Genomic DNA, 21,378 nt, shown 5'->3' on the forward strand with positions numbered 1-21,378 from the left:
AGCAGCCACGGGCACAGAAACCCCTCTTCTAGCTCTGTGGGTAGAAATTTGTTTATGGTTATCACCTTCCACAGAGTTTCCCAGATTTGCTTTCTTTTAATTAACCCAAATCAATCTCCAATTAGCCATATGAAGTAAGGAACAAAGAGCTGTGCATTGTATCACCAGTTAAATTTCTCTTGTTCCTTTGTTTGTTTACTCTCTGTCTACCCCGCCCCCCCCCCCCATTAAAATGTAAACTCCATTAAACAAGAACTCTCTCCTGTGTGGTTCAAGGACCCGACACAAGACCCAACATGTAGTAGGCACTCAACATCTGTAACCCTATTCCATCATCTTTTTCCTTGCACCAACATTTTCCTCTTATGGCAGACTGGGCTTTAGAATTTAAACCTAGGAAGAATTTTAAGAGATTATCTAGTCCATGTACTTTTCAAATGGTTGTAGCACTGGAACTCTATTTTTAATCACACTAAAGCCTGTGTGTGTGTGTGTGTGTGTATGTGTGTGCATGTGTGTGTGTGTGTTTTAAATGCATAAACAAGAGGTTAAGACCTTGGAGTCCAATTGCATGCCCTTCCTTCTTTCTTTTATATCCCTTTGCTGAAAGTCTTAAAAACTATCTTGAGTTTAGGCTGGGTGCGGTGGCTCATGCCTGTAATCCCAGCACTTTGGGGGGCCGAGGCGGGTGGATCACGAGGTCAGGAGTTTGAGACCAGCCTGGCAAACATGGTGAAACCCCGTCTCTACTAAAAAAATACAAAAAATTAGCCAGGTATGGTGTGATGGGCCCCTGTAATCCCAGCTACTCGGGAGGCTGAGGCAGTGAGCCGAGATTGCGCAATTGCACTCCAGCCGGGCAACAAGAGCGAAAGTCTGTCAAAATAAATAAATAAATAAATAAATAAATAAATAAATAAATAACAAAACAAAACAAAACTATCTTGAGTTTAAAAGCCATTTATCTGGTCATTGACTTAACAAATATTTATTGTGAATACAAAATGTGCCAGGAACCACTAGGGCTTGGGATACCTATGGTGAATAAAACTGCCCAGGTTCTTGGTCTCATAGAGCTTACATTGAACGGAATATAGGAAACAACGGGAAATGCACAAATAAACAAAGAATCAAAATAATTCACATAGTGATAAAAATTATGAAGAAAACAAAACCTCTGTAATGGGATGACATGATGGGAGATTTCGCGAGAGAAGGAGATCAGTCATGTGTGTCTGCTCTAGTTAGGGTAGACAGGCAGGTCTCTCCAGGAGGTGATATTTGAGCTGAATCCTGTACGACAAGAATAATGCAGCCAAGCAAAATGCTAGGGAATCCAACCCGTGTGGGTTGCTGATGGGGAAATAAAGAAGCAAAGGAGGGATGACTGGCCCCAAGGTCATCCTGTTAGTTAAAGCCTGGACCCGAATGGGGGTCTCCTGTCACTCCAGACTTATCATTGTAATATAATGGAGTTTTTCCTTAGTTTCTGTAATTGGCAGGTTCTTGTCTTCTGGAGAAACTTCCTTCAAAACTGATCTTCTTTCCCATACACTTTTATTTTATTTATTTATTTTTTGAGACAGAGTCTTGCTCTGTTACCCAGGCTGGAGTGCAGTGGCACAATCTCAGCTCACGGCAACCTCTGCCTCATGGACTCAAGTGATTCCCCTGCCTCAATAGATTACAGGTACCTGCCACTATGTCCAGCACATTTATTTTTTATTTTTTAGTAGAGACGGGGTTTCACCATGTTGGCCAGGCTGGTCTTAGAACTCCTGACCTCAAGTGATCTGCCTGCCTCAGCCTCCCAAAGTGTTTGGATTACAGGCATGAGCAACTGCGCCCAGCCCTTTCCCATACTCTTCAATGTATTTCTTTGATTCTTATTTATCTAACAAGGCACTCATGTAACCAACTTCTGTTCATATATATTAAAAATAATCAGGCCAGACACGATGCCTCACACCTGTAATCCCAGCACTTTGGGAAGCCAAGGCAGGCGGATCACCCGAGGTCAGGAGTTTGAGACCAGCCTGGCCAATGAGGTGAAACCCCATCTCTACTAAAAATCCAAAAATTAGCCAGGCGTGGTGGCGCACACCTGTGGTCCCAGCTACTCGGGAGGCTGAGGCAGGAGAATCACTTCAACCCAGGGGGTGGAGGTTACAGTGAGCCAAGATTGTGCCACTGCACTCCAGCCTAGGTGACAGAGTGATATTCCATCCCCCCAAAATAATAACAATCGAAAACAAAGTGCATATGTGTGTGTGCATGTGTGTATATATGTGTGATGGGAGCTTAAGGTATATTTCCTAAGCAAAGGTAAGACCCCATCTATTGGGAAAGAAAGGCAACTTGACTTCCTTTATTTTAATATTTTTAAAAAGAAAAGCCATGTTGCATAACACCAAGATATTTTCACCTAAAATTCCAGAAAATCTTAACAGAAGAAATTCTAAGGTGTTGGTAACTGAAAAAAATGTCACTATCTTTATGGCTCCAACCTAACAATGAAACTGAGTGTGTCTACTCTCAGCTTGAATGAAATAAAATGGCAACCACAACCAAATGACCTTGTTCACTTTATGCTAGTTACATCTTGCTCTGTTGTTGAAAAAAAAAAAATGCTCGGGCTGGCCCAGAGCCTAAGATGTGATCCACAGACACCCCACACCACCCCCCAAGATCGTACGAGTCATAAAGAAGTGATTGGAAGAGCTGTGCTCTAACTGAATCAAGAGATAGGGAGGGAGAGAGGGGACTGTGTTACCATAAAAATTCTTTAGATTTAATATCGTTTGGGAAAATTTTTCTTTGTTGGTTTGCTCTTAGAAGCAGATCCCATGCATTTCTTTTTTCCAGTTCTATTAAATCCCTAAACAGAGCTGAGTTTTAAGGGCTTAGGGCTGCCCTTGGGAAATAGGTGATTATACTCTCTGCTTAGGGTTTTAGCGATAAGGAAAAAAGAGGCAGTGGATTGAATTCCCCTCCCCCAGGCCAATTTCTTGACTCTCTTTTATAGTTCCCCATTAAAGCAGACACATATTTAAAAAATGAAGTGGTGACACATATAAAATCCCATCCATCAATCTGCACTTTTCAATTGTTATGTATATATGAGAAATAGATAGACAAACAGATGGAGAGACGGATGTACATAGCTGAAAGACTAGTCAGTTCTTTAGTAAGAGGCTCTACAGAATATTTTCCTTTTTTTTTTTAATGTTTCATGTAATTATTTCACAAGGGGTAATCGCTTGGGAATCTTTACCCTACAGAAATATTATAAGTGTAATTGAGAGGATCTGGGGGAAAAAAAATCAGTACTCTCTCTAAAAATAAATTTAATGAATCAAACTCTACTCCTATAAATGTGTTTCTCAAACTGGAACTCTAAGTCCCTCAGAATATGGCCAGAGATGGAGTGATTTGTTCATTACATCTAGGAAGGGTATTCAACAATTAATATGGCTTGGACCTCCCCCTTCCGCCATGGCTGGACCTTGTCCCCCACATAACTTCAGACCCTCCTTACTGCTACAAAACATTGCCAACTTTGTCACTGCTCCTTTCAATTCCTCCTCAATAAATATATGTAAGAAGAGACTGAAATCTGAGAAACAAAATCAAATATCAGGGAACTCTGCAAAGTGTGTCATACCAAAAGAGGCCTAAGAAGTGATACAAGCCACATACCAAGTGCCACTTACTGTTTTTCCAAGAAGCAAAGTAAATACCAGGAAGTTAAAGGACGTGACTAAATTGCCCTACTAGGTAGTATCAGAGCCAGCACTAGAACCTTCAATACCCAATCCCCTGACCAGTACTCTCGTACAGTATCACTACGATAAGTATAGTAAGTAGGTATAATACAGTATGACTATATCACTCCTTCTTTATTTATTATTTGTTGTGAAGGCTAAGATGGAAAAAATGAGGCTGTTAGGGTAATTTCCTATCAAAAAGAGTGACAGAATTTAGAAGCAGTGCTCTTAAAGATGGGAATGTGCTCACTTTTCCCCGTCTGCTATACCAGCTAACAAAGTCTTCTGTGACCTAGAAGATCGAATGCAATTACATTGCCCATATATATTTGCTATGCTGTTTGAGTCTCCCAAGGGCAGCATAACAGTACAAAGCGAGTGACATCTTTATGAGGTTAACCCTTTTCTATTTTAAGGGTAGACTACTGAAGGCAGATGTGTTCCATGGAGTATAGCAAGAATGCTTGAAATTTGGTAGTTAGAAGGAATGACAGCATCACCCAGGAGGGAAAAAATTAATCACTGTTTAGAGGAACAGTGATCTGAGGAAGCCTAGGAGAATGTTGATGCACATGAAGTGAATGTGAACTGACAAAGAGGGAATTTGTATGAATTATAATACATTGAGAAGAGACAAAGAGAAAGCAGGAAAACTGTTTGTTAAGCTGTGCCATGTACCAAACAAAACTGTAGGCTATTTCATAAACTGTATTGTCTCATTTAATCCCCACAACCTTTTGAGACAGCTACTATTATCCTGAAAAGCAGAGTTATGAGGCTCAAAGACATTAAGTAACCAGTCCAAGATAACACAGCTAATGAAACAGAGTCATTTTCCATGCTAAAATTTTCCAGCTCTGATTCCGTTAAACTTTGCTACTTACAAACCACCCCAAAAGTTAGTGGCTTAAAACAATGATGCAATATTTCTCATAATTCTGTGGATTGGCTGGGCAGTTCCTCTGCTGGTTTCACCTGGGCTCACTTGTGTGGCCACATTGAGCTGGAAGATTGGCTGGGTCCAAGATGGCCTCACTTGTGTGTGGGCAGTTGGTGCTGATTAGAGTCGGGGCAGCTTGGTTCCCTGCATGTGGATGCTCATCTCCCAATTAGCTAGACTGGCTTCCTTACATGTTGGTATCAGGTCAGTGTTCCAAGAGGGCTTCATACAGGCCATCCTCAGAAGTAGCACATGTCATTTATGTCACGTTATTGGATAATGCAAGTCACGAGGCCAATCGAGATTCAAGGGGGAAAAAAGCATCCATTTTTTGATGCCAGGAGTGGCAAAGTTACATTACAAAGGGGCGTGTGGGGTGGAAGGGATCATTGTGATCATTTAAAAAGCAAGCTACCAGCCAGGCATGGTGGCTGATGCCTGGAATCCAGCACTTTGGGAGGCTGAGGTGGGTGGATCCTTTGAGCCCTGGAGTTTGAGACCAGCCTGGGCAACATGGCAAAACACTGTCTCAACAAAAAAATACTAAAATTAGCCAAGGGTGGTGGTGTGCACCTGCAGTCCCAGCTACTCAGAAGGCTGAGGGTGGGAGGATCACTTGGGCCCAGGAGGCAGAGGTTGCAGTAAGCAGAGATTGTGCCACTGCACTCCAGCCTGGGTGACAGAGTGAGACCCTGTTTCAAAACAATAAACAAAAAAGACAATTTACCACAGGCTCTAAACTCCATGCTACTCTTACTACCAAAATATTAATAAAAATACCAAATTTCCCCTAACTGTTCTTTTTATAGGTTTATTAAAAATCCTTAATCAAATGACTACTTTTTATAACCTGGAATAGATGTCAGGAAAACTTGGGCTCTAGTCCAAGATCTATTGCTATGGGTTCTTGGAGGCTTTCTCTTTTATAAAAAAATGAGCTTTAAGGCCAGGCACAGTGCCTCACGCCTGTAATCCCAGCACTTTTTGGAGGCCAAGGTGAGTGGATCACTTGAGGTCAGGAGTTTGAGACCAGCCTGACCAACATGGTGAAATCCCATCTCTACTAAAAATACAAAAAAAAAAAAAAAAAAAAAAGGAAAAAAATTAGCCGGGCGTGGTGGTGGGCGCCTGTAATCTCAGCTACTTAGGAGGCTGAGGCAGGGGAATCACGTGAACCCAGGAGGCGGCAGTTGCAGTGAGCCAAGATTGCACTGCTGCACTCCAGCGTGGGTGAAAGAGTGAGACTCCATCTCAAAAAAAAAAAAAAAAAAAAAGCTTTAATTTCTTCATTTACGAAAAGAGGATTTGGTCTGTCTTCTCTCTAAGGGCTTATACAACTCTATAAATTGCAGAATAGTGTCCTATTTTTAGACTAATATGAACTGGCCCTCTAGGGGGATGGGCAGGATAGAGATGAGAGAAGGCTAGAAATGAGATGGCTTCTGTTTTGCAACTCACTCTCTTTCATTGCTGTGGGTGCAGAATTTGGGAGGCAGTGAGCAATCAGAACTCCTTCCCATGTGTGGTTGTAATCTTATATGATCTGGGTGCTACTCTGTTTTCATTTATTATATGCTAAAGTAGCATGGGTCCTCCAGCATTGTACCAAGGATTAAAGTACAAGTCGTCACTTTAAGGTCTTCTAGACCTGGTTAGACAAAACAATTCCCATGCAACACGCACTCACACTAGCTAAGCAGATCGGAGAGGTGAAAGGGCTCCTGAGCCAGTATCTTCCTGAGGGAAATGCTTAGCTGGGAGCTCTCTCAGAAAGATATTGTTGCCTAGTCTATGGAAGATCAGGTTCCCAAGGAGAAAACTAATGTTTAATTTAGCACAAAGACAGCTCAGAGTCACTCTCTGGGGGACTGAGCCTGCAAACAGATCCACATGCAAAGAATCTAAGGGAGAAAAGGAAGCTCTCTTTGGTGCAATGGCTCTAGGACTTGGGCCCAAACTTTACTAAACGGTTGCCTCTGTCTGTTGTTTCTGTCAGGATAGCTCCTCTTTCCTGTTTACTCTCACCTCTGCACTTTGCACTTTAACACTTCTGCGAAACAACCAAATGGGATAATACACTAGCACATACTTTGTGCTGTCTGAAATTAAGTAGCGCGGTGTGGCAATCAAATGCGCAAGCCTTAGCCGGTTTAGCAAGTATCAGAAACTTAGGTGAACAGAAACATCAACAACAACAAAAAATCCTCATTTCTCAGCTGCTTAGCCAGAGAATGTTTTTATTTTTACATAATTTAGACTCCAGAGACCTCCAGATATGAGCATTTTACACATAAGTAAGACACAGTACAGTACATATTGTATTCAATTAAGCTACTTCTTTGCACCCTGGTTACCAGGACTCTAAGAGATTATACTGTGTATCCAACAGACTCCTGGTAAGTTATTAGAGGTTGTAGCCGACTTTTGCCTTAACTGAATTTTCTTAGAAACAGACATGTAATTAACTTTCTACTGAAATCTATGAGAGCTACCTGAAAAGAACTCTGTTGTACAATGAGGCATTTAAGGTGTTGGGCTTCATGTGGGTGACAGTTATTAGAGGGCTGGATAAGAATCACAAATATAACTCAGCCACATTTCTGACAAAAGAGAAATTTTAAAGCAAAAATGTTAATGATTCCATGTTAATGTATGAATCTGCCAGAATGACTCAGGAAGCAAGAACACTGTTAAAAACAAAACAACACAACTATGTTTGACACTACATTTCCTAAGCATTATTATCCTCAAGAAAGGGGAGGAATCTAAGGTTAAATCACGGGGAGTAAGCGAAAAAAAAAAAAGATAAAAATTTTTGACTACATTCTTTGCTCTGAGTTTGGACAATAAATCCATCCTTGCCCAAATATAATCTACTAAAGAACGGAGACTATTTGTTTTCTAATCCTGTCACTTCATAGAAACATCATGCTTTCAATTAAGAATCGTCATCAATAAAACTTGCTTTGAACCCTTGGCAACATCTTCCTCATGTTTTTTATGGAAAACCGCACTTGAGGAGGTACTGAGTAAAGAGATTCTGAGGTGAGAGCCACATCAAGGCATGGAAATTTCAACATGCTCCTGCTTAGGGTTGGAAAGACGGCAAATCTGTGTTGCCTTTTCATCTGCAGATGCAGTAAGTTAGCAACTTTAGCCAGGGATCTGGCTTTCAAAAGCATAAATTTAAATCTCCACAGTAGGAAGCGTCTAACCTTTTGTGGCTCTAGGACCAAATTCACTTAAGAATTATTCATTAATTTCAATTAATAATTCAATTAAATTGGTAAGTTTGTCTATTCGGTTCCAATGATTCAAAACTCCCAATAGATGGTTTAAATTTCTCATTTACCTACTAAGCCCACACTCCACACTTGCTGGGTAACTGAATGGAAACCCAGACTGAATTCTAGAAGTAAGGAGTCAAGAGGACATTCACTCTATTCAACTTCTAGATTAGGAGTCCTAGAATCTTAGGATTGGAAGAGGTAGTACTTGGTCCCATTCTCAAGAAGGACACTATTTAACATTCTAGGGAGATGGAAATCTATCCCAGGTGATGTCTCCATATTCAACTATTGAGGGAACTGATAATATGATACTCTTCACTAACCATTTTAAGTAAACATTAAAGAGAAAAGCCATGCTCTTCCTCTAAATGTCTGATGCATTACTGGAAACACAATTCTGGGCTGGGAAACCTATGACTCTGATTCAAGTATGTTACTTCACACACTAATAATAACAGCTAAAATTTATTGAGCCTTTACGAGGTGCTAGGCAATTGCTAAATTTAATCAACAGCTCTAAGATGTTAGTTCTATTACTATCACTCCATTTCACAGTCGAGAAAACTGAGGCAAGGGAATTTAATTGACCTATCCAAGAAAACACAACTAAGTGTTAGAGGGGTGATTTGAAATCTGGTCGTCTCACCTCAGAGTTAAGAGTTAAGATCTCAGGCTCTTAACTGCTATGCTTCTTTGCCTCCTTACACAAGCCAACTGTAACAGTTCTATTTCTAACCCCACTCACCTCCCGTCTACACTGTAAATTCAAAGAGGGCAAAGGCTATACTGAAGTGTCCATCAATGTATTCCTGGCACAGTTCATGGCACAGAAGAGCTGTACAAAGATTATTTACTGAATTAATGAATATTTTCCCAAACTCTAAAAAGGACCCATGCATACAATCTTGATGTAAGAGTTTAAAAACCTTTGCTAAAACATTAAGACCGTTGGAGAGCTGTAGCATGTGTCAGTATTGCCATTTGCCCATTTTCATATCCATTCCTTCAGTAATTTGGCTATGGTAGGGTCCAGCTCTCTAGTTGTCCTCAACCTGTGGAGAATATGTGAACTTCTCTCTTCATGTCCTCTATAGGGAAGTGGAATAGCTTTCGCTCTTTTACCTCTGTTTCTCACAAATGTGTAGGCCAAGGTTGAAGCTGGTCAATAGCCCATTCACTACCGTCAGCATCCAAGCATCATGCCATGAATCAGGGAGGAAGGAGATGTTGGCTTTTCTCCTTTGCCATCTTTCCCTTGTAAACAAGAACTAAATGGGGGAAACTGGTATCCAACTGGACCTTAAGGCAAGTAAAAAATTTGTAACACATCTGTATTACAAGCAAGGAAATAAGTACATCTCAAAGACCATCTAAAATAATGCTTTTCTTATGAATTTTTGTTCATGATTTTTTTAATAATGAGAATACCTTTTCCACATTAGTATACAGGCAAACTCATTTGTTGGGAAGACTGATTTACACATCAAGAGAGTATAAACACTTTTACCAACAGGGCATTTCTTGTTTGCACTGGAAGGCCCGGTGAACCTAAGAAGTGAGGTATAGCTTGGTCTGCTTCTTTTACTTCCTCTTCTGCATCTAGCTAGTGTGCTTTAAAACTATGTCCTTTTAGTGTCAAAGGGCATGTCATGCAGTATATAACTCACCATGAATGGGAGAATGTGTAAATAGCAAGGCATTAAGCAGCTCAAGGGACTTGAAGATGGGTAGTACAGAGCACTTAGGCAATGCGCTGTGAGAAGAGCCTGCTGGAGGGGAAATGTAATACTTGTCTTCAAGTATATGAAGGATTATTATTGCATCATAGCTGTTGATTCCTTGGAGCCGTCCTTGCTCTACCATTTTCCAGGGCTTCTGATTTGCTCTTACCGGATCTCCAGGCCCTCCAGGATGTGGATCAATCTCATTTGTCCCCCTCAGTACTCACGTCCAGCCACGCTCAGTCAAGCACTGCTCTGTTCCCCAAACACTTAACTTACATGCCTGCACTCAGCGACCCCAATCCCACATTTCCGTATTTTCTCCCTCTTCTCAGGCCCTGCTGGTGACCCATGTTCTCATATAGCTATCCTTGGCCTATATTTGAATCTCTCTACTACCAACTACTAGTGGTACTCATGTTTTGAGCACCTACTATATATCAGGCACTATGCTGACTGTTTTGCTAAATAACTTTAGCTTTATTTTGCAGATGAAAATACTGATGCCAAGAAAATAACAAAATTATTTTCTCATATTCATACAGCTAGTAGGTATAACAAAGGGACCTGAACATGGGTCTAACTATAAAATCTATGCATTAAATTATTCAATTTAAGCTTCAGTTTCCTTATATGTAAAATGGGACAAATGTTGATTACTCACCTGTTTTTTGCAGGCCTTACATAAAATATGTAATTAAAAAGCCTTGTACATTCTAGGACTCAGTAAATATTTGTTCCTCTCTTCCTCTGATTTTTCTATATCAGTTTTGGTCCATTCTACCTGGTTAGTACTTTTCCTGTTACTTTATTGAAGTGGTTTTGCATACCATTAGGCTGTAAGTAAGCAGGGACTATGTCTTTAGCTGTATTTCTCCTTATTCTCCCAGGAAGCCTGCTGGAGTGTGACGGAAATTAGCATGAAAATGCAAAATAAAAAATTTAGAATTGTTTTCACTAAACATTGCCCTGCCTGTGAACATAAACATATATAAGGGTCTGGATTAAAGAACAAGAAAGCAGTAGAATCCATTCAGAAAGGCTTAGCTGCCATGGATAGCAGAACTGGATGACTGTTTTCAGACTCCCTTTCAGGCTTTCTTAGATTAAATAACAGTGCTAAACACAAACACAAACAACAACAACAACAACAAAAAAAAACAGCTAATTATGGCCACTCTTTTAGTCATATTTAAATTGGTATGTCTAAGAACATCTGAAAGCCCATATTTAAACATATTGGTATTTAAAAATGTTTACAATACAGAAGCCATAAGTGATTAAACACTAAGATTTAGAAACATTTGATGAACATCACCTACCAATATTATTTCAAAGAAAGCAGATGCCTTCTATAAACAAACATTGTCCTAAACAAGCAAGATATCTTGGTTTACATGATAACATCACCTTGATGTCAAAGAAAGGTTTTTATCAATTTTTTGTAAAGTATTATACTAACTCCTCTCTCCACTTGAACCCTTTTGCCTTTGTGAGATCTTATAATTATATTTACTTGAAATAAGTGGTAGGAAGGTCCTAGATAGATAAGAACTCTCCTTTTTTTTTTACTTTGTTCTAGAAAACAGAACGAAAATAGGTCAGTTTTTAAGGAAATGATGGCTGCATATATAAATAATATAAACACTCCTATCACTGTCCTAGGAGGACATTTATCATGTAGACAGCCATAGATACCCAGATCTGGCCTCCCACTTACAGCTCTCAACTTTTTAATTGTCAATTGGAAACTTGATTATTATCAGTTAAAAATAACCAGGGTACTCTGGCAATGATTTAACTTGTTTGACTTTCTTAAGCTAACAATTAACATTTTAGACAATTGTTGACAAAATATTTAACTTTCCCATGCATTTGTGTAAACAACTTTTCTAATATTCCTTAGATGTTCTGGGGGACACACCTTTCCAAAGCTTCCCAGGTCCATGCAGAGGCCTGTAAAGTAGATGCATTCAAAGACTCCAAAGACTTTCATAGCATTGCACTAGGATTTCCTGGGACCTTCAGGAACACTTAAGTATACGGATACGTCAGTCTTATCTTGACAGCAGTAAATTTGAAATGCCAATCCCTCTATTTACAATAAGTGCTATTTCATCATTTAAAACCGACAACTGAAAGCTGAGTATACATTTAACTCCTAGAAGAACTAGTATTATCATTCATTGTTTAGAAGTTTATTACTACTAACACTAGTATTGCATTTTGGCAGTGCTTAATTTTTTCTAAAGCTTGTTCAGAAAAACATGCTCATTTGCTTCTCTCAACAAGCTGGGGCAGCATGATTGTCCTCTCTGTTCCACAGATGACTGCTAAGTGACTTGTCCTAGGTAACCCAGATGGTGATCCAGCAGGCACAAAACCAAGGGATGTAGGGTCCTTGTCTGATCTACTTTCTTTCCTCCACATGACATTAGAGAAAAGATAATCTCTGAAGCCAGAGATGACATGGAACCACTTATCTAGTGATCCTAGCAACACAATCTATGCAACAGAAAAAGAGCTTGTCTCAGGCAAAAGGGAAAGATTAATAATGTACCACAGAAGCTCTAAACCTTACTGTTCCATGGACCAGCAATTATTCAGTTTCACAGTTCATTCAAAGATTCAAACATACTTCACCAGAAAATGAGTTAGTGCCTAAAGTCTGCTCCAAGTGGTTAGAAATGCAGATCTGCTCAAAGCCCTATAATCCGGGCCCTCTGAAAGGCCCTGTTCCTGCAGACTCTGCAGCAGCGGGGCTTCCCCTGAACTTGTACTTGAGCTAAATGAAGAAACTGGCTGAGTAAGGGCTGTAGAATTAGGCTGTCAATGTGGACAGAATTAAAACTGGCTTGGAGGTTATTCTTGCATTGTTCTTGAAACTTAAGGCTATTGAAAGGATTCAGACATTATATATTCCTTGCTGTATAATACCCATGAAAGTCAACATTATCCCCCCAAACAGAAGTTGTCCTTTCACCTTCATTCAACAAATATTACCCACTGTCTTCAAGGCATTGTACTAGAAGGTATGCAGGATACAAAGCTTTCATCTGAGGACACAGCACATATTTGATTTTAGATGATCAATATTCTCTCCCTTTCTCCAAAGGACATTTATGGCCACTTATGGCATACGAATTAACTATTAAAGTTATACATTCAACACACCCAAGTCACATAAATCTGGTTATGGACACAGTAGCAATAAAATTAAGAAAAAATTCTGACACTCACCCTGAACAAAGGCCCTTTTAAAATTAATAGCATATCTGAAAAATAAGAGGAGCCCGAGTAAAGTGAGACCTGCCAATGTAATGGGCTTGGTGAATCACTTCAAAATGCCCAGGCCTCCCTTTGGACACAGTGTTATCAGGTTAATACAGCACTTGCATCACCATCTCTGAGTACTGTGCTGAGTAACAACGGGCCAAATTTAGCAGCTAAAATGGAGAGGGAATCTCCAACAACCCGTGCAATGCCACATATTTTCAATGAAAATAGAAATATACTATCCCTTACCCTCCTAACTTAAACTGTGCCTCTCTGCATCATCACTACACCTGGAGAGGGAGCTCCTCTAAGGGAATGTCTCAGGAGATGGCTGGTGGTTAGAAGAGAGAAAGATTCCCACTTAGGCCAGAGGTAGCACAGCAGCCAGCTATGGCTTCTGCAGCAGTAAGCTTTCAGTCGGGAAGGGCCAGACACCGCTCCCTCACTTCCCTCCCAGCATGGGTATTGCTACTGTAAAGTTACAACGACCACTAAAGTTGGTTTCATTTCCCATCATGAAACACCCTAGAAAAAAAAGGCTGTCTCAGCTTACTGCCAAGTTGGACAAAAGCAGAAGCTCAAAGAACAAGGCCAGAGGCAAACATGCCACCTTTCCTTCAGAGGCTGGGCTGTGAAGGCCACAAGGGAAGCCCACTGTGGCTCTTCACGGCCCCGCTCCGGCCTTGACACCCCGGGCAGAGATCAGTCTTCTCCACTCAGGGTTGGGCCGGGTGCCTCACTCGCCGTTCCATCCCCAGAAACACTTACCAGGAGACTGTGAAGCACACAAAGCCGCATTATTGGGAGACTTGCAGACAGATTATAAATTTACTGGGGACAATCAAGGCATTTAGATACTTTTGGCTGCAGATGCTGGTGACACACACATACATACAAACCTCATTCTTCTCTCCATTTGAGCGATTCTTTACCCCCCTCCTTTACCCTAACATCTCTTTTTTCACAAAACAACCTCCCACTGCTTTCCCTGGGAATTCCAGGGAGAAGCGGGAATAGAGCAGGTGGTAGAAAAAGGATATTAGGCTTCGAAGCTCTAATACAACCCCACAAGCTAGTGCTATTCAAGGGTAAAACTGTAAACCCTGTGCAGCTTAACTGTTGGTAGTTATTTTTCATCTGGAGCTGGCCTCAAGGAGTCCCATTTCTAGGTAGCCCAAGTAAATGTGCTTATGGCTGGGGAGAAAAGCACCATCCTACTCCCCAGAGATTCCCAGGGTCTTCGTCACCATGGACCCAGGCCAGGGATTAAGGGAAGCCAGAAAGAGCCATCCTGAGCGTCTGGCCAGAGGATGTCCTCTCCCGAGAGCTCAATATCAAGCTCCTTTGGAGGAGCAGTTAGACACAATAGCACCATCTCCTTTGGGCTTTTTGAGTACTTTGGGGCTTGCATGGCCATTTCCTGTCGCTTTTGCTAGGGCTGACCTAGGTAAACTGGAGCAGACATAGAATCCAGAAGTCCCATGGAGCTCCAAAAGGGAGGAAGCCTGCAGGGCCACAGGGCAGGGTTCTACCTTCCACCAGAGGCCACTGGCCCAGCAGCTTTGGGGGGAAGCCTGCAAACAGCAGGCAGTCACCTGACCAGGACTGGCACTGAGAATCAATGATCCAAGGGATACTCCTCTGGGATGGTGTATGTCTGTGCCTCTGGGGAAGAACTTCCAGCCAGAAACTTAATCAGAACTTTTGGGTTTGATATCCTGTCACCAGGAGTGGCTGAAGACAAGGTATTTCCTAGGATGATGATCTGTGTAAATAGCTGCTTCGTGCCTGTCCACTTAACGAATGCTCTAAGGGAGCATTACTGGAATGGACTGGAGTGCTTGGGAAAAGAATCGAGATGTGGCTCAGGAGTGAGAGAGTCTAGAGGGAATCAGAGAGTAGGCCTCTTAAGAAACAGTGCCTCCCTAGTCTCTCTTTGGGATATTTTCCCCAAATTTTGTTTTTGACTGAGGGGACATTTGGGGAATTTGCTATTTGTTACAGCTTACCATTTATGTTCTCTTAAGCGAAGAAGAACGGGGTCACTTCAAAAGGGAGAGGGGAAATGGGGCAAGGAGAAAAAGGCTTTAATAAAAGCCAGCTGGGCTGATAAATGCTTTGGGGCTGAAAAATGGCTTGGGGGCCTAATCAGAGCTGGCTGGCCAAAGCTGGAGGATCCATGAGATAGAACCTTCCTCAGTGGCTCAGATCTTGCCAGCTGGTAGCCTCTTCTTTTATAAGATGTGGACCCCAGAGAGCCTCTGGAAAACTCAGGCTTCTTATCAGTTAAGGAATATCCTATAAGCGAAGGAAAACCCAGGAGTGAGCACCAACAGAACATGATGAGTAGGCGCATGAAACCACCCGAACGCACCCAATGGCCTTTAAGGTAGTCAGGTGACATCTCGGCCTTTTTCACTGCCATCCACTCTACCTTAGGCCAAAGCAAACTCTACCCTCACAAGAGACCACAGGACCACAACCAGAACCATGAGAAAGCCAGGTGCTTACCGCAATCAGGGCTGAGTTCCTCTGGTCCCCTGGGGTTGAAGCGGGCGGCTGCTGCTCTCCGTTTATCCCACCACTGCCACCATTATTGCTACTGTTCAGCAGGTGCTGCTGGTGGTGATGGTGATAGTCTGGTGGGGGCGGTGGGGCTGCTGTTGCTGCTGCTTGGGAGGCCGCAGGAGGGGCAGCAGGGGGCGGTGGAGGGGCTGTAGTGGTGGCAGCAGTGGCGGTGGCCTTGGTGTGTTTGCCAGCTTTCCTTGCCCCCTGGCCATGCTGTACAAGGCTCAGGAGCTGCAAGGTGCTTTCTCTTTCCCGGTCTGAGCTCTCGGCCCTACCTCGTTCATATCGTCCTTCACAGCTCAGGTGGTGTTGGCGGCAGACAGCGATCCGAGCCCGGAGGCGCTCCACGATAGCACTGTGCACTCTCGGGGTGACTGAGCCCCCTCCAAGGAGCCCCGCCCCAGAGGCCCCCCCTAGCCCTCCTGCGGGGGCCTGCGGGGGCGCTGTGTCCCCCATCTTACTGGACACAATGATTGCTGCCTCTGGGATGGTGAGGTGGAAAGAGGCTACTGCTGGCTATTGCAGGCAAGTCTGTTTTTGACAATGTGAGCTCAGTGTTCAGGGCCACATGAATAGAGGTCTTCAGAGGTTGTGGGGGAGCCGTGGAGAAGGTGTGGGGGAGGGGAGTTAGTAAAAAGAGGGTGGGGAGAAAGAATAGAAACCAGCTGGGGGGAGGATAAGTTGGAAACAAACCCTGATTAACTTACTCTAATTGCATTTGACAGCTCTGGAGAAGTTGGACAGAGTTGGTGGATTTTTTTTCCTCCACCAAGCTGACAAGAGCCACTAGGTACTTTGTAAACACACGATCTGGGGGTTAGATCAAGAATTCAGGGATTGTCCAGCAAGAGACAGAAACACACAGCAAAAGGTATTGAGAGAGGTATTAATAGAGAGGACTCCCCCTCACCTAGTTGTTTCCGACAATTCTTTATGGGGATGTTTCTGCAGAGAAACACATTTCTACCATGTCTATGTAACCAGCAGCCTTGACTTTTCCTCAGGTTAAATAAAAAACCAAAACAAAACAAAACAGTGCTGTTTCAGAAGATGTTTAAGTCACTGTTCAAAATGTGCAAAAATCAAGGGAGACTGTCTTTTGGCTTTTAATTTTTCCTCCCTTTCCTTTCGCTCCGGTGTTTTCTCCTCTTTGGGGTACTGTAGGATGTTGTCTTCTCCCAAAAGAGGGAGACAGCTTTTCAACTGTTAACAATGTCAGTAATTGGACTTTTGGACCATGCTTTTTTCTTCAGCTAATCCAATCACCGGTAAAATCCTCACTCCCTCTAAGGTTTCCTAGCCTTAAATGAAAAGCAATCTTAAGTCGCTAGCCACTGAGAGAGATCCTTCAACACATTTTTTTCTTTCCCGCTTACGTTTCTATTCCTCACCCCCGGCTCTATTCTAATACAGTATCAAGAGAGACAAACTCTTCCGAGAGTAATTTACAAACGATGGTCAAACTTACAAACTTCCAGCAAATTGCACCGAGTCATGTCCAGCCACTTTTCTGTCCACTTTTGTACATTCCATCCCCGGCCAGTGGATCTGAGGGTCTGGACTCGCAATAAGCAATCTGGTTCTATCTCCTGTATTTGCTCCGCTTTATAGATGGAAAAAAAAAAAGTAGCTTGTATTTTCCTTTCTCTTTCTCGTCTGTTGTTAGCCGCTTTGCTGACACTGGCTCCCGCCCGGAGTCACGGCGATACACAGGCTTTCATTGTGCTCCGATAGGAGAGGGAGAGAAAGAGAGAGAGTGAGACAGAGAGGGAGAAAGAGAGAGCCAGCAAGCTGCAGATGGGGGTGGGGGGGGGCGGGGAGAGGGCGGGAGAGCTCGTTCGAGGCTCCCTGGTGGAAGGCTGGTGCCACTGCGCGAGTGAGTAATCGCAGCCAGGCACCGGGGAAAGGGGAACGCAGAGGGCCTCCCAGTGGCTGAAGAGGTAAATCCCAAGCCCTGCGCATCTCAGCTGCCCTGGCTCAGCTCAGCATCAGACTCGGTTAAGCGGGGAAGGCTGGGGAAATTCCCCAACCTCTACACAACCATTTCACCAGCTCTAAATGTTTAAGAAATTCCGGGCCAGGAATGTGTTTTCCCTTTCAGCCCTACATTACGCCCCGCTGAGGATATCATTTTCATTTTTCAGTATATTGTAAATGACACCACTGAGCAACCTAGCACGAGCTGTGTGAGCACCGAGGAAATGTTCATTAATAGAATAAGGAAGATAATGAATGTGTGTGTTGAGGGCGGAAGGGGTTGCGCGTGGAGAGGAGAGGTAATCACATTGTTAGCTCCTAAAGGGCAGGCAGGTGTAGCGTTTGTCTACCTGCCTGCCCATTTGTGTGTCTCTGGATAAGTGAGTCTGGGTGATCACAGGCAAATCAGTTGGGATAAATAAAATATTTTATGAGAATGATACAATTATCGATACCAGTTCTAGAAACAAACGCTTTTTTTTGGGAATGCATGATTGCCTATGAAAAACCAAATATAAGACCTGAAGTATCCTTAGCTACCTGGTGCACATACACAATGAGGAAAGTCAATGTGTAGCAGCTGAGTTTCAAAAAGTTTTTTTTTTTTTTCTTTTAATGGAGTCTTGTTATGTTGCCCAGGCTGGAGTTGAACTCCTGGGCTCAAGTGATCCTCCCACTTGAGCCTCCTGAGTAGCTGGAACTACAGGTACTCACCACTACTGCACCTGACTCTGAGTTTCAAGAAGTTTAATAATAGAAACCAAATAGATCTCACACAGATCATTGTCCCCCCATTTTCAAGTGATCCCACCTTTAAAATATCCAATATTGGCCAGGCACAGTGGCTCACGCCTGTAATCCCAGCACTTTGGGAGGCCAAGGCAGGCGTATTACCTGAGTTCAAGAGTTCAAGACCAGCCTGGCCAATATGGTGAAACCCCGTCTCTACTAAAACTACAAAAATTAGCTGAGCATGGTGTCATACGCCTGTAATCCCAGCTACTCGGGAGGCTGAGACAGGAGAATTGCTGGAACCCAGGAGGCAGAGGTTGCAGTGAGCTAAGATCACGCCACTGCGCTCCAACCTGGGCAACAGGGTGAGTCTCTGTCTCCAAAAAAAAAAAACTTATTGTGGATTCTGCTTGTTATTTTCAATTATGAAGATTAAATTAAGGTGAGCATAATACTGCAACAGTCAGAACCAAAAATATTCTGGGTATCCTAATTTGGAAGTCATTTGGATTTGAGGTCTCAAATAATATACCTTCAGTAATCTAAACAAACTCTGGCATTTCATGAATATGGTCGTTTCAAACTGAGCTATGGATAGAAATAGGCAAAATCAAGGCAAACATCTCAATACTGGATTTATTTGCAATTTAGTTCCCTATAGGATAGCCTACTTTAGTCCATTTTATTTTCACCAATCCTGTTAGCTTGGAAATGGGGACAAATACACTCAGATTTTTTGTTTGTTTTATAATTTCTTTTATTTCTTTTTTTAAATTTTATTATTATTATACTTTAAGTTTTAGGGTACATGTGCACAACGTGCAGGTTTGTTACATATGTATACATGTGCCACGTTGGTGTGCTGCACCCATGAACTCGTTATTTAGCATTAGGCATATCTCCTAATGCTATCTCTCCCCCCTCACCCCACCCCACAACAGTCCCCAGAGTGTGATGTTCCCCTTCCTGTGTCCATGTGATCTCATTGTTCAATTCCCACCTATGAGTGAGAACATGCGGTGTTTGTTTCTTTGTCCTTGTGATAGTTTGCTGAGAATGATGGTTTCCAGCTTCATCCATGTCCCTACAAAGGACATGAACTCATCAATTTTTATGGCTGCATAGTATTCCATGGTGTATATGTGCCACATTTTCTTAATCCAGTCTATCATTGTTGGACATTTGGCTTGGTTCCAAGTCTTTGCTATTGTGAATAGTGCCGCGATAAACGTACCAGGGCATGTGTCTCTATAGCAGCATGATTTATAGTCCTTTGGGTATATACCCAGTAATGGGATGGCTGGGTCAAATGGTATTTCTAGTTCTAGATCCCTGAGGAATCGCCACACTGACTTCCACAATGGTTGAACTAGTTTACAGTCCCACCAACAGTGTAAAAGTGTTCCTATTTCTCCACATCCTCTCCAGCACCTGTTGTTTCCTGACTTTTTAATGATTGCCATTCTAACTGGTGTGAGATGGTATCTCATTGTGGTTTTGATTTGCATTTCTCTGATGGCCAGTGATGGTGAGCATTTTTTCATGTCTCTTTTGGCTGCATAAATGTCTTCTTTTGAGAAGTGTCTGTTCATATCTTTTGCCCACTTTTTATGGGGTTATTTGTTTTTTTCTTGTAAATTTGTTTGAGTTCATTTAGATTCTGGATATTAGCCCTTTGTCAGATGAGTAGGTTGCAAAAATTTAATCCCATTCTGTAGGTTGCCTGTTCACTGTGATGGTAGTTTCTTTTGCTGTGCAGAAGCTCTTTAGTTTAATTAGATCCCATTTGTCAATTTTGTCTTTTGTTGCCATTGCTTTTGGTGTTTTAGACATGAAGTCCTTGCCCACACCTATGTCTTGAATGTTATTTCCTAGGTTTTCTTCTAGGGTTTTTATGGTTTTAGGTCTAACATGTAAGTCTTTAATCCATCTTGAATTAATTTTTGTATAAGGTGTAAGGAAGGGATCCAGTTTCAGCTTTCTACATATGGCTAGCCAGTTTTCCCAGCACCATTTATTAAATAGGGAATCCTTTCCCCATTGCTTGTTTTTGTCAGGTTTGTCAAAGATCAGATACTTGTAGATATGTGGCATTATTTCTGAGGGCTCTGTTCTGTTCCATTGGTCTATATCTCTGCTTTGGTACCAGTACCATGCTGTTTTGGTTACTGCAGCCTTGTAGTATAGTTTGAGGTCAGGTAGCATGATGCCTCCGGCTTTGTTCTTTTGGCTTAGGATTGACTTGGCAATGCGGGCTCTTTTTTGGTTCCACATGAACTTTAAAGTAGTTTTTTCCAATTCTGTGAAGAAAGTCGTCGGTAGCTTGATGGGGATGGCATTGAATCTATAAATTACCTTGGGCAGTATGGCCATTTTCACGATATTGATTCTTCCTACCCATGAGCATGGAATGTTCTTCCATTTCTTTGTATCCTCTTTTATTTCTTTGAGCAGTGGTTTGTAGTTCTCCTTGAAGAGGTCCTTCACGTCCCTTGTAAGTTGGATTCCTAGGTATTTTATTCTCTTTGAAGCAATTGTGAATGGGAGTTCACTCATGATTTGGCTCTCTGTTTGTCTGTTATTGGTGTATAAGAATGCTTGTGATTTTTGCACATTGATTTTGTATCCTGAGACTTTGCTGAAGTTGCTTATCAGCTTAAGGAGATTTTGGGCTGAGACAGTGGGGTTTTCTAAATATACAATCATGTCGTCTGCAAACAGGGACAATTTGACTTCCTCTTTTCCTAATTGAATACACTTTTTTTCCTTCTCCTGCCTGATTGCCCTGGTCAGAACTTCCAACACCATGTTGAATAGGAGTGGTGAGAGAGGGCATCCCTGTCTTGTGCCAGTTTTCAAAGGGAATGCTTCCAGTTTTTGCCCATTCAGTATGATATTGGCTGTGGGTTTGTCATAGATAGCTCTTATTATTTTGAGATACGTCCAATCAATACCTAATTTATTGAGAGTTTTTAGCATGAAGGGTTGTTGAATTTTGTCAAAGGCCTTTTCTGCATCTATTGAGATAATCATGTGGTTTTTGACTTTGGTTCTGTTGATGTGCTGGATTGCGTTTATTGATTTTCATATGTTGAACCAGCCTTGCA

General features: G+C 42.1%; 1 protein-coding gene and 1 non-coding gene across 3 annotated transcripts in view; one reads left to right on the forward strand and one right to left on the reverse strand.

The window, feature by feature from the left end:
• MAML2 (mastermind like transcriptional coactivator 2) overlaps window positions 1–17,440 on the reverse strand; it is a 369,041-nt gene extending 351,601 nt beyond the window's left edge. Inside the window, exon 1 of one of the 2 annotated variants that reach the window (XM_001147268.8) lies at window positions 15,506–17,440. In XM_001147268.8, the coding sequence (XP_001147268.2) occupies window positions 15,506–16,018 (513 nt within the window). In that variant the 5' untranslated portion in view covers window positions 16,019–17,440. The remainder of the gene's footprint in view (window positions 1–15,505) is intronic. The other variant, XM_054662647.2, reaches the window with a different exon arrangement.
• On the forward strand, window positions 15,550–15,657 carry MIR1260B (microRNA mir-1260b). Its single transcript, NR_106651.3, is given in 1 exon segment — window positions 15,550–15,657. It is a non-coding gene; the product is annotated as a microRNA mir-1260b (primary transcript).
• Window positions 17,441–21,378: the final 3,938 nt, after the last annotated feature.

The sequence above is a fragment of the Pan troglodytes genome, chromosome 9 (assembly GCF_028858775.2).
Source record: "Pan troglodytes isolate AG18354 chromosome 9, NHGRI_mPanTro3-v2.0_pri, whole genome shotgun sequence".
NCBI lineage: Eukaryota > Metazoa > Chordata > Mammalia > Primates > Hominidae > Pan > Pan troglodytes.